Here is a 16002-nt window from a genome sequence, read left to right on the forward strand (position 1 = left end):
TTTGATTTTGCTTGTCGAGCAAAATTGAACGAGCCTTTTTTCTGTTCATCGACGTGACTTTGCCTTACAGGCCATTGCTTATGAATTGCGTTATTCGTAATACAATTACTGGCCCCTGTTCGTATAGTTTAGTTATTCAGAAAGTCATTGCGGTAAATTGTTGGTATCGTTCTGCCCACTATTGGCCAATTTGTATTCGTTGCACCTGTGTTATTGCCAACATGCGTGATGTAATATTTAAATATTGCCCTTTGAACAGTAATTAGATTCGCATACAACAGGGAAAACAATAACTATAACTTTCAAGGATAATTTTTCCCAGGCCAAAATTTGCTTTTTTAGTTCAGTTGTTAACCTACTGATTTTTGATGTGTTTACCTTTTAAGATAGAAACGGCTGCATTGGATGGCAAATCACGAATAAAATACCCATATTAAATTAGTATCGCATTGGCACCGATACCACCCTAGTATCGGGCGGGTACCGATACTTCCACTTTGAATCGGGTATCGGCTCCAAATCTATATGATCGGACATCTATATACAGTACTCACAACCCTGCCAGTTACAGTTTTCCTTCTTTAATCTGTGACAGTAAGGCCTTGTTTGGTGTGACCCCGATTTATAAAAAACCTTTAATATTTAGTTCTTCGCTGAATTAAATAACCGGTATAAAAATTGTCGAGATGCATGCGTTAGTTTTTCGCTTTTTTTGTTTTTGAAGACCATTGAAAAGTTATTTAGGTTTAACAAGCAACCTAAAAATATCGTAAATAATAATCAGATAAATACAGCAAATATTTCATTTTTCAATTTAGATGCTTTTCTTACGCAAAGCCTTATATTACCTGTTAAATATTATATATTTGTTGAAGCTAGACAGGAGCCTATATGAAACTCTCTAGATTATTGTTGAAATCTTAGGTTGTTTGGAGCAACTTTGGAAATATCTTTCACTTTTGTCCAGCCTTGCGTAATCTTTACACAGACATTTTAAAGTGTTTGGTCCGCCACTCATTTTAATTGATTCAAATTTTCGAGTAATTAACATTGTCAAACAGAACATTTCTTAATGTCCTTTTCAGTCAAACATTTGTTAAAGATAAGTGGAAATCTATTTAAAATCACATTGTGCATGTTAGTTCAATTTACAACCCATTCGCAAAAATAAAATACGCATCTCTAAAAAAACAAAAGCCGGTCCTAGAGAGCTCACTAAAACAAAGCAAATGTAGCCCATTGCGCGCCCTGCTTCGTTCAAACGCCATCTTTAGCTGGAATAAAGCGAAACCGCGCCTGAAATATTGATGAAAGGAGCACGGCCTGATCACGTAACGTCACCGGAAGCCAGTCAGTCACCCACGTTCGTCTTCGTCTTTTTAGCTTGTGCCAGATTTTAATGACGTATGGCGAAATGAAAACGTTTTTGTCATTTTGCAATGCGCGTCCTAAGCATTTGCCTGCATTTGCCTGCATTTGCTGTGTACCATTATAAGTCGAAAAAACATTTTCCCACTTTTTGTCGACAGTTGATATTTATTTATTATGACACTACAGTAAATCACTTGGTTAAAAAGTTATACAATAGCCACAATTTGGTAATCTTTCCTGTTGGGTTCCATTAGCCAAACAATTTGTGAACTACTCATTTTGATTAAGACAATCAATCTTTATATTCTTAGCGTTTCGATTTTTTAAAGCGACATAAACCTTTGCTATTTCTGTTTTGCTATATGAATATATTTTGCTTTTTGTTTTTCACCAGAGCGACATCACAACAGTACCAGAACTGGCTCACTACCTCAAGCTGTTCAAGTAAGAATTTTCACTTTGTATTGCTTCTCTACTGCTATATACAATCATTGTAGATGAGAGCTCACCAAACTACGACATGCGGGCGCCACAACCACAATCGGGTTTAATGCTTTTTGGTTATTTCCTAAAACGGGGTTATTAGTAGTTTATTGACATGAATGTTTTTCATATAAAATAAACATCTCAAGGTAAATTTTAACGAATTTTTCAAAAAATTAAACGTCAATTTGACAAAAACTTACTATTTATTTTGGTGGACAATTTTTTTCTTCATTTATTTACAGTCTATTAAGGTCAATACATAATTATACATCCAAGACTCAATCGTCAATCTTTATAGTAATCCGGCCCTTCAAAAGCAAGTTGTGCAGACCCCTGTTATAAATTAATAAAGACGGAGAAAAGAAAAGGGACAAAAATTAGCCCATTTTTAAGTTTTTAATATGACTGGGATAATATGAAATATAAGCGCATTTCCCCCTTAAGGATGTGGCTTTATTGGAATTAATCTTTTGTGTGTGTAATGCTAAGCGGAAATTATAACTGTAATGTTTATAATTGTTTTATACGGAATAAAGAGAATCCTAATAATGAATTAAAAATCCAAAACGGTCGAAATAAATCAAAGCCTGTTTTACATAAGGTGGCACGCAATGGTTATCATTCTGATTTTCTATAGTCGGAGCACTTTTACAAGTGATGCTTTAAATTACTTCTCAGTCATATTAACTGAAGATGATACAAGTTCGTATCGAAACGTCTTAATCAAGATTATGTCGATCTACTCGACCTTTTTGGCTTTGCAATTCATTATCAAGCTACATTACAGATCCGTACATACTGCATAGTGTACCCAATTGAGAATCTGTTTCTTCGTTTTGGATCTCCTGTTTTGCCACACTGCAAAAAAACATGTCAAAACCAACATTGACGCCCTGTTTTGCGAGCCAGATTTCCCTATTCGGTTAAACACGCCTTTTGTCGGCGTATTTTGTTTCCACCTCGCCCTAACGTACGACAGCGGTATGTTTTATTAATGAGCAGAGCGCATAGGCGGGCTCGTAGCGTTACACCCACTATCGGGGCTCCAACGACAAATTACACAATCAATATTTGTTCGCACTGAAACACCCTCTTTGTGGCTTCAAACGACCACCAAGCGAAGTTTAATTTGCAAACCTAATCGCGGGGTATTTACATTGCTTTCCTGGGCGTAATATTGAGAAAATACAATCCTTACAGGTTTTGTATTGTCAGAAATTGGAAATACTAAATGTAAGATCGTAGTATTTGCTTTTGTCTGATACTACGGTGCTATCGGTGCCGATCCGATACTTGTTTAACTGTGCATCTCAGCCATGCTTTGTCATTAAAATTAGGGTTTTTTTACCCTGAAAGTTTGTTTTACAAAAATAACGTTTTAACAATATAACATGGCCGACTTTCTCCGCGCTAATTCAAATTTCGATTTCACAATCTCAAAAATTTCTCGTTTGCACGATATAATTTTATCAAGCTTTTCTAATTTACCATATGAATGGCTAGGGATGTCCGATAATATCGGATCGGAGCCGATAACCGATGGCAAGTCGTAGTATCGGTACTCGTCCGATACTAGGGTGGTATCGGTTCTAATCCGATAACAAATCGATGTAGGAATTTCCAGCCGTGGTTTGTAATTCAACGCAGCGATTTTATCTTGAAGGGTAAGTTTAGCAGAAAACAGTATGTTATAAGTTAATTGGAACTCTAAACTTAATTAGTCAAAACCAATTATGGACTAATAATCTGGTAAAAAGGCCTTCGAATGTTTTAATCTATATTGGTTGTTTGAGCGGAGTAATTACGTCATTGGTATCTCGTCGGAGCGCGATACTTTTTGTCCAAAATATCGGTATCGGTATCAGAGTGAAAGGTCCAGTATCGGACATCCCTATTAATGACGTCATTCGGTATCGGATCGGACGTCACACTTTCTACCCAAGTATCGGGTATCGGAATGAAACGAAGTATCAAAATATTTTATCAGCAATTTTGTTGACCTTCACGTTTATAGCTTTTGCTCGGAAGCTGGTTTTAAGTGGGCGTAGTAAATCGCTAAGGGAAATAAAAAGGCTTTACGACGTACAGTGGATTATTGCGTCGTCGGCCGTTTGCGTGCTTTACCTTAAAAGGCTGTTTAACTATTTGCCCGTGAACCGCCCGGGTATTTTGCGTGGCTCAACAAGGGTATTGAGAAAAGTATAGGGCCGATCAAACAAAGCCGCGCCCGATCACGCAAAGGTTGGTTCACACTAGACGCGTTTTGCGTTAGCCGTCGGCGCCAAAAGTGTGAAAAACGCTTTCGGTTGCGGAAAGTTTGAGGCTTTCGGTTAGAAGCGAGGAAATTTGCCGTTTACGCTGGCAGCGCGTTATGTGTGAATCCAGACGCTAACGCCAGGCACAAAACCCGTTTGGTGTGAACCAACCTTAATACTCACTTGGTAGTCTGGGAGGTCTGCACTTTATTTTGGGAATAGCATTTAAATAACAACGCCTTCATTTGTGTCATTTAGCTCGTTTTAACCTGATTTTGGTAATCTGCAAACTTAATTTTCTTTGGATTTGCCCTAGATGGTGTCTTATAATTAGGAAAATAAAACTTTTTGTAAATGAGAGTCACGACAATTATCTCATTTAGTTAAAGACAACTTTCGTGTAACCATGCAACCCAACTTTTTGGCTTTCTTACACCCATTTATTTTAATATCACCTAATTTTTTTAACAATTTTTCACCATAATCGCACCCATTACGCGTCTTTAATATTATTCTATCTTTTACATATGTTTTTATAAGATTTTAACAATAAAGTAGTGCTAAGTATTAAAGCTATAATAACCAATACACCAGGTCTTGGTATGTGTATTTTCCCGATATCTGGATGGTATCTTTGTCGACTTAAATAAATCACGAAAAAGCACGAATCTTTTTATACTAGTGTTTCCTATATTGTTCATGCACAACTTTTAAACCGAGTTGTATGTTTTTTTCCAAAATAGATAAATTAATTACATTTGTTCCCGAAATGCAACAAAATTGACAGAAGCAAACGCTATGTGTTGAATTTCTGTAGCGTTAATAGGACGACAAATGATTTGGCTTTACGTGTAAAATTGTCGAATTGGGAAAAATTAAATAAAAATATACCAGAGTAAAATGTAAATCTTTATCTACGAAGTTACGTTTCTAGTTACAAGCAGGGCTGCAGAGTAGGACTCGGGACTACTAGAGTACAAGACTAGCCGAGTCCGACGTGCGCATGCGCAGCCTTGCTTGCAACTAGAAATGAAATATTTTCATTTACTCTGCTATATTTTTTGTCATTTCGAAACCTATAAATACAAAGGTTGAATAGCATATGATGAAACATCATGTCATCCAATCAGGTCTTATTGGTAGATGATTTATATAACGAAATACACGTACTAAAATGACACGGTGGTCGAACTCCATGACAACCCCTATGAGTGAATTGCTCTCTATATCCGCCTTATTTCAATTACGTAAATGAGTGGGATACAGGCTGCAGATTTGAAGCCGGACTCGGGACTCGGACATTGGAGTCCATTTTTTGTCTACTCGAGTATTTCTAACCGACTTCGCAGCCCTATAGTTACAAGTACTTTTATGTCTGTGAAAGGCTAAATTTTTTTTTTACTTTACGGGTAGCAGGTTACTAAACAATCGTTTCATTTCGGCAGACCGAAGAAGTTTACCCTGAAGGGATACAAGAAGTACTACTTCATATTCAAGGACACCAACATCTCCTACTTCAAGACAAAAGAAGATGCCGCAGCCCTGAGCAGCCCCACCACGGTACGTTTATGGTTCTGCTCCCATAAGATAATATTTTAATTACCTATATACACTGAACTAAAGGATGTTGGTTTACCGGGATTTTACCCTTTGTATATATAGTGCCTGATGTGGATGTCCGATACTTGCCATTTACGCGGTACTGTTGCGGAATTTACTATTTTCTAAATTTATCCACCATTGAAAAAGCACGAAAACAAAAATGTGCAATTTGTTCGTAATGTTGGTGAATTCGGTAGAATATTTGCCAAGCACGTATTGTCGGGGAATGAATTGTACGACACCTCTACGAATGAATTGCTGAATATATCCCCACCTGGTTATAGTTACGCAAGGGGTGAAATACAGACTGTAGAGTTCAAACAGGACTCAGGACTTAAAAATTCGTCACATTTTGCCGGAGTCGGGGTTGTTTTCCGCAGCCTTGACTTAAACAAACATTTATTGTATAAAGATTTTCTAAAGTGAAAAAAACACTGGTTTGTGTCTATTCGAACACCATGTCAAGGAATTGTAAACTATCCCAACCTAAGACTTTAGCTAAATTTAGGATAAAATTCTAACAGGTTTAAGTTTTATTCAGACGATTTAGATCTTATTTTTTGGGGGATATTACTGTGTATTTGGCTTTATTATGTTGTTAATCTTAATAGTATGCTATTATAGATTATTGTGCTTTAGATATTGTTGCCTTGTAGGTTATTATGTGTATATTCCCCTACAAACAACCTTTTAAATCAGCCAATTATTTCACTCTGCTTCCAGATTAAGCTGAAGGGAGCCGAGGTGGTGCCAGACGTGAATATTAGCGAGGACAAGTACATCATCAAGCTCTTCATCGCAACCGCCGAAGGAATGACCGAGCTCTGGCTGCGATGCGACACCGTAAGTAGAACTTAACGTAGAACTTTACTTGATCACATAAGTGGGGTTATCAGGTGGCACTATATAACGACAAGTTGTATTGATTCTCGACAAGCTTTCGCACAACCCTACTTTATCAGGTCAAAGTGGAAAAAAGTTATCTACAATTTGTCGTTATATAGTGCAACCTGATTACCCTTTTTAGAATTAGACAAATACGGCCATTTACTAAGATTGGTAGATCATGTAAGTTCAATACTAGATCGTGTATTTACAACTAACCAACTCACTCAGGTTTGGGATCGTGGTCCATAACCAAACTCAGAACAGTCTCTGCGGGCCATTACATTTTAACTGTGTTAAAAACTTTACGCATCTTGTAACAACCGCAACGACTAATAATAAATTAGGGATAAAACTACGAGTACTTTGCACTTTACACTCAATGAAAGAACAAGATTTGCGCAAAGCGCAAGGAAATTTTGCTTTTAGTTATATTTAAAATAGCCAAAAAAATATGAGTAATGGCTGTGTACCCAGTTTGTAATAAAGGTCGCGGGCCGCATGTTTTGCGTTGGCAGTCCGGATTCGCGGGCCGTAGGTTGCTTACCCCTGAACTTATTGAAAGCATGGATTCAAAGAGAACTGTAGGAAACCCAGTATTTACATACATCGATTTTCTTAAGATTTATGTTGAAGCAATTTTATTCCTTTAATATGAACGGGCGTAAATCACCACCGGTGATTTTAATATTTTTGGTGAATTTAAAAACCGTGTGTTTGTGTGACGGTTATTGAACAGCCTTGCTCTGTCAAACTACGTAAATAAAAAATATGACTGATGTATTCTCTGCAAAAGTATTCCGGGCTTTTCTCCGACAAATTGAGAAGTCTTTAAAAACCTTTTTTTTTCGGCTTTTGTGTGCAGCCTAAGTTAGATGTTTCAAAGTGTCGTTGTAAAACCAACATTACAAATATTTGTTACTTGGCACTTTATACTGTTTTTTTTTCGAATTATATATCAAATTTAGATCTTATAAAAACTATGAAATGTGTTTGAGAAAGCAGAGTAGCTAGGTTACTGGTACTTTTTTAACGTTTTTTGGTTTGCGTAAAAGTTTTAGAGTTGACGTCATAAAACAAGTAGAAGTAGACATAAGAAACCTTCTGTTTTAAATTTGAAAATCTAATACATTATAAATACATTTAAGAAGAAGGCGCCCTGACGTTGTTTTTTAATTATTTTCTTCAAAAAAAATTATTTCAATATTCAAACTATACACTATAATATTACAATAAGGCTCTTCATGGGCCTAAAATTAGTCCACGTATCCAGGAGTTCGCGGACGCCAGTTTCAGCATGACGATAAAGTTTCACCCAAGTCAGGAAAAAATGGGCCGCGCGTTTTTCTCGCAACGTGTTTTAGCAAAACAAATATTTTTCAGCAAATTGAAACAAATAGCGGCGCATTGTAGAATTTTGTGAAGTTGGTTGTTTCTTGGGAATACCTGGGCGATAAGAATGCATGCAAGCGATAGGGCTTTGCAAAAACCTCAACCAGCTATAGCTCACTTTGATAAGCTTCTGCTTGGCGGCTTTGCCAATCAGGAAAGGTTCCGCGTAATTATTGGTTCCCATACTCCTCTCTCGTTTTGCGATAGCTGCTACTGCTTTATAACAAAAGTGTTTTGTCGCTTTTATCTTTTTAGTTTTCACACTGATGATGGTATGAGGCATTGTCGAAACGTTTGTAAACAACCGAATGTCGATTTTATGGAAATATTATGACTTTATAATTTTTTAAAGGTTTGCTTTTTCGAAAAAAAAGAGTAGTAATCCTATTATAACCAGCATTATAAACCAGGGGTGGTCACTGGACACTGGTCACTGGTCAGTCTTTTGCCAGTTGCGGGCCAAAACCAAACTCAAAAAAGTCTCTGCGGGCAGTTAAATTTTTTGCTGTGTAAATTAGAACAACCACAAGCACTCTTAATCAGGGATGAAACTAGGAAAAAAATACTTAAAATATACAAAAACATATGAGGAATAGCCTCGTGCCCAGTTTAAGCGAGGTCGCAGGTTTGTCTCACCCTGATTTAAACAAAACCGCGAAAGACTAATCTAACAGTGCCCCCTTCTTTCTTGTAGGAGGTGATCTACTGCCAGTGGATAGCTGCGTGCAAACTGGCGGCCAAGGGTCACACGATGGCCGACGCCAGTTACGAGACCGAAGTACAGAACTTCCGAACCCTGCTCAAACTGCAGAGAAGTGGGGCCGGAAACGGATCAGGTGGGTTCAGGCTTAGATAACAGTTTTTTGTTTCTTTGTTTCATTTTACTTGTGCTCATATAGACTCTTGTCTTTTTCACATATTTTTATATTGAATTTTACTTTTAATTGTTGTTTGTAAATTTGACTTAAAAAATGTGAAAAGGGTGGGTTCGGACTTGGATGATAGTTTTATAAGTTTTACTTGTGCCCACAGACTCTTGTCTTTTTCAATTTTTTTGTAATGGATTTTAGTTTTAATTGTTTGTAGTAAATTTGACCTTAAAAAGGAGAGTTCAGGCCCGGATGACAGTTTTTTTTTTTTTTTTTTTTTTTTGCTTTCAATATACTTGTGCCCATAGGTCTTTTTTCACATATTTCTATATTGAATTTTACTTTTAATTGTTTAGTGTAAATTTGACTTTAAAACTGTGACAAAGGTGGGTTCAGGCTCGGATGCCATTTTTTTAAGTTTCGCTTGTGCCTATAGACTCCTGTCTTTTTCGACTTCTGTTCTAATAGCATTTTACCTGCAATTGTTACTTGTAATTTGCATATAAAAATGTAACAAAAAATTATTAAATCTTGTAACGCGTGCTGGAGGTCTGTTTACCCTTATTTTAAGTTTTTGTTCCAATCTCAACGTTAAAAAACTGCATAACTATGTAATTTTGCATTCTTCATTTGACTGATGAAACTAATTTTCTTATTTTGAAAAAAAAAAATATTACGACATTTAACATCAGGCAAAAATATATTTATCATACAACATCCAAACAAACTGGTTTTTAATTTACTAAGTTCTGTACTTAGTTTAATCTTTCTCATTGATGTGCAACCAAAATCGTTAATTTTTCCCAAATCGGATTCAGGCAGATTCTGGTATTCCAAAAAAAAATTCTGAGACATTTAACTTTTATGTTCGAAATGATGACTCAACGTCGTATTTCCTTGTTTACAGGCGATTCGGTTGGCCAGCTCGTAACCAACATTGAACCCCAGTTCTACGTGGCGAGAAGACATCTGCGCAAACTCGGAAACAAGGTACTTGCCCGTCAATTTTGTTTTTGAAAAGTTCCGGAGACATTTTTGTTGGTGGAATATCACAGGATTCGCATTGTTTGACTCTCTTCACATATAGATTAACCACTTATATTGTGGTTGAACTCTTACCTTAAAAAACATAATGTTAAACCTCAAACTGAATAAATATACGTTCATAATATTTGATTTGAACCCCAAAGGCAACAGTTGAGGCTGTTGCCTCCGTTCAACCTACATTGTTTGTTGTGCGAATAAATACCCACGGGAGGGGGATTATGCATTTACGCCAAACCTAAGTGAAATTTTTCGTTTGAATTATTGTCCAAATCGTTAAACAACATTTTATCACAAAAAGTTCTGCAAAAATGTGTTGAAATTAGGTGTATTGTTCTAAAAAGAATAACAAAAAACTTCAACTAAGGTTACCCTTTTTTCATTATGAATTTCCAAAATTGCTTAATTAAGTGTATTGTTATAATAAAAAAATAAAAATAAAAACAGTAACTGAAGTTGCCGAAGTTTTTTAACAACCAAGTTTAAAAACCGCTGCATTATAGCAAAAAAGCGTCTGGTGCTATCAAATATAGATTAAAGCAAAAAAAGCCGCCAAACGGCATAAGCTTCCAATGTTCAGCCATATTTACCCGTTAACCATTCTTGCCTGGCTTACAGATGGCTGTGCGAAAGATCCAGGAATCGGTGACAAACTACAGCACGTACAACCTGGTCAATGCCAAGCTGGCCTACATCAAGGCCTGGCAAGCGCTGCCCGAGTTCGGCCTCACCCACTTTTACGTTCGATTCAGGCGCGCCAAGAAGGACGTGAGTCGATTTGTTTTTGTCGATATTGTTTTAAAGAAACTCTTGATGTTTTCGAAAGTCATTGCCAACGCTATAGTAAAGATAGCAAAGCCCATGCAGAAGTAGGTAGCATTTTGAACGTTTCGAATAAACATTTTCATAGAATCAAAAATCAAATCATTTTCAACATTTATATTTATAGGGCAAACATTGATGTTGAAAATATATAAAGAATTATTTTAAAGGTTCAAAATGCTACTTACTTCTTTATGGGCTGTGGTATTTTTACTACGTCTTACTACAACCTCCAACCATTATGTTCCAAAGTTTATTTCCAACCATTTGCGCCTCTTTTTTAGTTTCTGTTCAGTCCCGATTCTCTTTGGGTATTAAAACTATGTTATTTTAAGGATTCTGATAAATATTTTGTCTGTAAAGGCCTTGGGAACCAATTTTTTTTTCATCTGTTTGTTTTTTATAAAATGATCTTCGCAAAAAAGAGTTGCACAGGCGACAAACCAAGCCTAATTTGCTGATTTAAGTCGTCCCACTCGGTTTGACAAAATCGTTATAAAATTTCTTTGTTAAACCTTGTTTACAACGCAATGACATACTTTTGTTGTTTCCCATTGGAATGGCAAGCAGCCAAAAACGGGAATAATTTACATTTAAAACTTCGTAAAAACTACCAATTTCAACCTGACATTTAAGGTCTTGCTGTTTAAAAAGCAACGTTTAACTATTTGATGTATAATGTATAACTGTCATTTTAGGAGCTTGTAGCGGTCGCTTATAACCGACTTATAAGAATGGAACCAACCACAGGAGAAGCAATCAAGACCTGGAGGTACAACGTTATGAAGGTCAGTTGTCAATAGTCTTGGTGAACTAGATAATTATAGTTTTTAAATGCAATGGAATTTCAGCCAAATTGAATTAATTCGAATTTTAAACTATCACTTGTATGCTCTAATTCTAGTTTTAATTTACTTCGGATTTTACCAAAAATTGTACTTTGTCCAACGGCAAGAAATAACTGAAAATGCATTCTAATTCTAATTTTTAAAAGCTAAAACAAACCCAGTTATCAAAGTGTACTTATCAGTAGTCGCGTCGAATTTCGAGTGTCTTGCCACCCCTTACATTTAAAGATGTCTGATGCTGGTCATTTTATTCCGATACCGATTTTCGATATTTCGGACAAAAATTATCGCGATCCCGATCCGATACCAAATGACGTCTACTATCGAGCTACCTTCTCAAATTCTAGCTATGTATTGTTGATGTGTTAACGTTGCATTTGCTCACCTAGACAAAAAAACACCTTATAAACGAAACGTCTTAATGAAAATGATATCGATGTTTCCGACCTTTTTTGGCTTTGCAATTCACTATCTACCCTTGTCTAGTTATGTACTGTTGATGTGTTAGCGTTGCTTTGCAATCACAGGCGTGGAGCGTGAACTGGGACACAAACCAGGTTATTGTCGAGCTGGCCGAAGAGGAACAGAACATAATGTTCGCCTGCACACGATTCAGGTGAGTGGGCAAAACTAACAGTTAAAAAATTATCTTGAATTTCGGATGCCCGATAGTATCGGATCGGAACCGATGCAAAGCAGGGGTATCGCTCCTCGTCCGATACTAGAATGATATATACCATATATTTATAGTGATATATCGGCCAAAATCTGCTGCTAGGACGCTCCAACGTTACAAAAATGGGGTGTTGTTAGACAATTCATTTTGAAAAGACTTAAAACCAAGCCATCGGTTTGTCATTATTGGAGCAAGTTAACTCAGAGTAAATCACTGATATAAAAATAAAACGGTATACTAATCAATTTGGAAATGACCGATTATATGATTAACAACTCAACCTAAAAATACCAAAAAAATAACATATAACAAGCATAGTTTTTTTACCAGAAAAATGGCAAAATTGAAAGAAAAAGCTAAATTTTATAATAAAATGTTTTATAAAAAATTAATTTCAACATAATTCATTTGACTCGATGACTTAAGTCCAAGCCAAGTCATTTGGCCAGAAGACTTAAGTCAAGTCATGATTTAAAAACAGTGACCTAAGTGCACTTAAATCCAGTCATTACAATACTGCAAAAATATAGTACAACGCTACTGCCAAATTAAAAATTGATATAGAAGCTGAATTTTATAATAAAATGTTTTGTAAAAAAAAAAAATTAATTTCAACTTAAGTCATTTGACTCAATGACGTAAGTCCAAGTCAAGTCATTTGGCCAAAAGACTCAAGTCAAGTCAAATTATTTAAAAGCAATTTGAAGCCAGTAAAATCAAGTCACTTAAGACAAGTCATTACAACAATACAAAAATGCAGTAAAACGCTACTGCTTACACCAAGACGCGAACCCACGCGAACATTCGCGAACAAACCCGAACTCATGTTCGCGCCTGTGTTCGCAGCCCGAAGCTGGTCCACGAGCTGATTGGCGGCTACATTTTCCTCTCGATGCGCACCAAGGACGCCGACGAAACGCTCGATGATGAGAAGTTCTTCAAACTCACCGGAGGCTGGAACGGCTGATCGCATTGCCGCTAGACGTCGCCCGAGAGTCGACGCTGTCGGGGCTTCCCCTTTATCTTTGTTCTGTTGTCGCTGCTTTTGCGTTTTCGTCGCCAAAACGCGCCAAGTGGTTTTATTTACGCGCGCTCCTTCGATGTTTGGGGCGTATTTTTTTATCAAAGACCATACAGAAGTGTGTATCATTTTAAACGTTTCGAATAACTCTTTATTGAACCAGGAGATAATTGAAACGTTCAAAATGCTACCTTCTTCTGTATGGGCTTTGATATCCTTCGATCTTTGGGGGGTATTTTTTGGTTTTCACGGGGGCAGGGCGTGTTTTTTATCGCTTTTCGTTGAACGTCGCCGTAAAACGTCATTTTTAGTTGAAACGCACGAAGCTGCTGCCGATTGTCATTGACGGGTTGAGTTTGTTTGTTACGTCACACACGCGCGGGTTGAGGAGTGTCGCGTCACGCACGTGATTTGTAATTGTGTAAGTAAAATTAAAATATTGAAAGCGTGTTACCAGACCCAGATGATGCCCCCGAAAAACGCGACCCTTTACGTAACACGTGTTTGTCATCACTAAAATTCCGCCTCGAACGTGATCCTATAGACCAGTGCTTTCCAAACCTTTTTAAGTTCGCCACTTTAAATGCAAGTTTTGTTGTGTGACCCACAATGAGATGTGAGTACTACACAAAACTTGCATATATACTCCCTGCGTACATATAGTAAAATAATATTGCGACAGAACACATTTAATTGCAACCTATTTGTTACATTGTTGCATAAATGGTACGGTTTTTTTTTTCGATCTAATTAAAAGTGTAACATTTAGAAATGCTTCGCGACCCATTGGTTGGGAAGCACTGACCTATACTATATTTTTACGAATTCCTCTTAAATTTTGCCAACGACAGCGCTTGTGACCTTTTGACCTTTCCTGTTAAACTCCCCACGTCATTTTGTTGTGCGTTGTTTGTTTGTTGCTCCGAAGTCATTCGCGTTGTCTTGAATTCTCGTCACTTCGTCGTGGGGAAACACACAAAGAAAAACTGCCAGGCGTCGCGATATTCTTCCGCGGCGCGGTCCGCTTGGAAGAGATATTCTTCCGCGCCATTTTTCGTTTGAATCTCATGCGATTAGCTTCGGACGTCGTTTTGCGATAGCGTCCTCAGAAAAAAAGCTCAAAAGCGCCGTAACCCTATTCGTTTTTGTTTTTCAATGAAATGCCTTGTAACTTTTTTTTCTTTTTTGCGCCCTCGCTCGCGGCTTAACTAATCGTGTTAAATCTATTAATCGACCTGGTGTTAATCAGTAACCTGTCCGGTGTCCGCCGACTGTAGTATAATATATAGTTTAGCATTTATATAATCGCACTCACGAAATCACGCGTTTCGCCCCTTTTTTTCCTCCTTGTTTCCACCTTTTTTATATTAATATATCTCGTTTTTTTTGCGTTGCCGAGCTCTATAGATCTATAATATTCATAACGCGTTAACGGCGGCAAGGGTTAAATCCTGCCAATTGCGCGATTTCGTTAAATAAAATCGCTCAATCCCAACGGATTTTTGGAGGTGATTCCATTATGCTTGCACAAAAAAATCGCCATTGATTCAAAATTGTCCAAAATGCTTTGTCGTCGGTGTGCAAAAATATAAAGGTTTTTTGTCCACTAAAATGTGACAAGTTACCAAGCGTCCGATACACGGATATTTTACAATAATATTTTTTTACTTAAAATTCCAACCTATTTAACGCAAATTTTCAAATATTGTACTGGGACCCGAAAAAAAATTCGCTGAAATACAATTCAGTGCGGTATGAGCGCAACTTCTAAAGCAACCTTAAATTTTCGAACCCAATCACAAAAAACGACGCGTTGATTTTTAACCTTGTTTTCGCTTGTTTCGCTCTTGTAAGCGTCCGCAACGTCGCACTATTTATCGATTAACCGTCCGTGCGCCTTCTCGCACGCGGGGAATACCCCTTTGTGGGGAACACCCCGTCTCGAAACCGCCGCGACGCCTAAGCATTGTACAGGTTTAACTAAAATAACCAGCGCGCCACTACCCAACCTTAAAATCACGGCGACAAATCAAACACGAAAGCCGTTCGACAGTTCCAGTCCTCGATTTTTTGTACAAAAAACAAACGCTTCTCTCAAAAAGCGCGAAATCCGGGGAAACTCCGATTTTCCGATGGCGCGCGCATGTCGTCGTTTTTTTTCATCTGTTTGTTGTGTTGTTGTTTTTTTTCGCCCCTCCCCCATCGTCGTGCCACGCCCACCTTATTACGTCCACTCCCCGTTTAACGAAGTAATATTATACATTACACGTCCGGAAAGCAATGATATCTGGTTCTTTTAACGAGACTCGGTCAGTGGAATAGGTAGTGAATTGCTTGTATTTCAACTAAAGGCAATGGTGATAGTAGAATAATTTTCATAGCGGAAAATTTTTAGAGATGACGTCACAAAGTTACAACGCGACGTCTAAAAGAGTAACCGAAGGAAATCGAAGCTTATCGTTCGATGCTGTGCTTAAATAATATGCAACTGAAATATTAGTTGAAATAGAACGGCGTATTTTCAAAACTTATTTTCCCGGAACACCGCTTCGGCTAACTCTCACCACTGACTTAAAGTAGTGCATCACAATAGTTTGCAAGGACTGAATTATAGAAAGTTTTACAGAACGCACACATTAGATGCCATGTGAAGGACGAAGGAAGCAGTTAAGGATTGTATTTGTAGCAGACTTAGACACCTAGAATAATTCTAGTTTTCTATTAGAGCAAA

General features: G+C 37.3%; 1 protein-coding gene across 1 annotated transcript in view; it reads left to right on the forward strand.

Annotated features, from left to right (window-relative positions):
* The window catches only part of LOC146140955 (fermitin family homolog 2-like), a 45036-nt gene extending 31784 nt beyond the window's left edge, over window positions 1-13252 (forward strand). Inside the window, exons 10-18 of the mRNA XM_083392964.1 lie at window positions 1766-1815; window positions 5558-5672; window positions 6438-6557; window positions 8686-8827; window positions 9768-9850; window positions 10523-10672; window positions 11425-11514; window positions 12102-12190; window positions 13097-13252. Coding sequence (XP_083249090.1) covers window positions 1766-1815; window positions 5558-5672; window positions 6438-6557; window positions 8686-8827; window positions 9768-9850; window positions 10523-10672; window positions 11425-11514; window positions 12102-12190; window positions 13097-13217 — 960 coding nt within the window. The 3' untranslated portion in view covers window positions 13218-13252. The remainder of the gene's footprint in view (window positions 1-1765; window positions 1816-5557; window positions 5673-6437; window positions 6558-8685; window positions 8828-9767; window positions 9851-10522; window positions 10673-11424; window positions 11515-12101; window positions 12191-13096) is intronic.
* Window positions 13253-16002: the final 2750 nt, after the last annotated feature.

The sequence above is a fragment of the Ascidiella aspersa genome, chromosome 6 (genome assembly GCF_963924565.1).
Source record: "Ascidiella aspersa chromosome 6, kaAscAspe10.2, whole genome shotgun sequence".
Taxonomy (NCBI): domain Eukaryota; kingdom Metazoa; phylum Chordata; class Ascidiacea; order Phlebobranchia; family Ascidiidae; genus Ascidiella; species Ascidiella aspersa.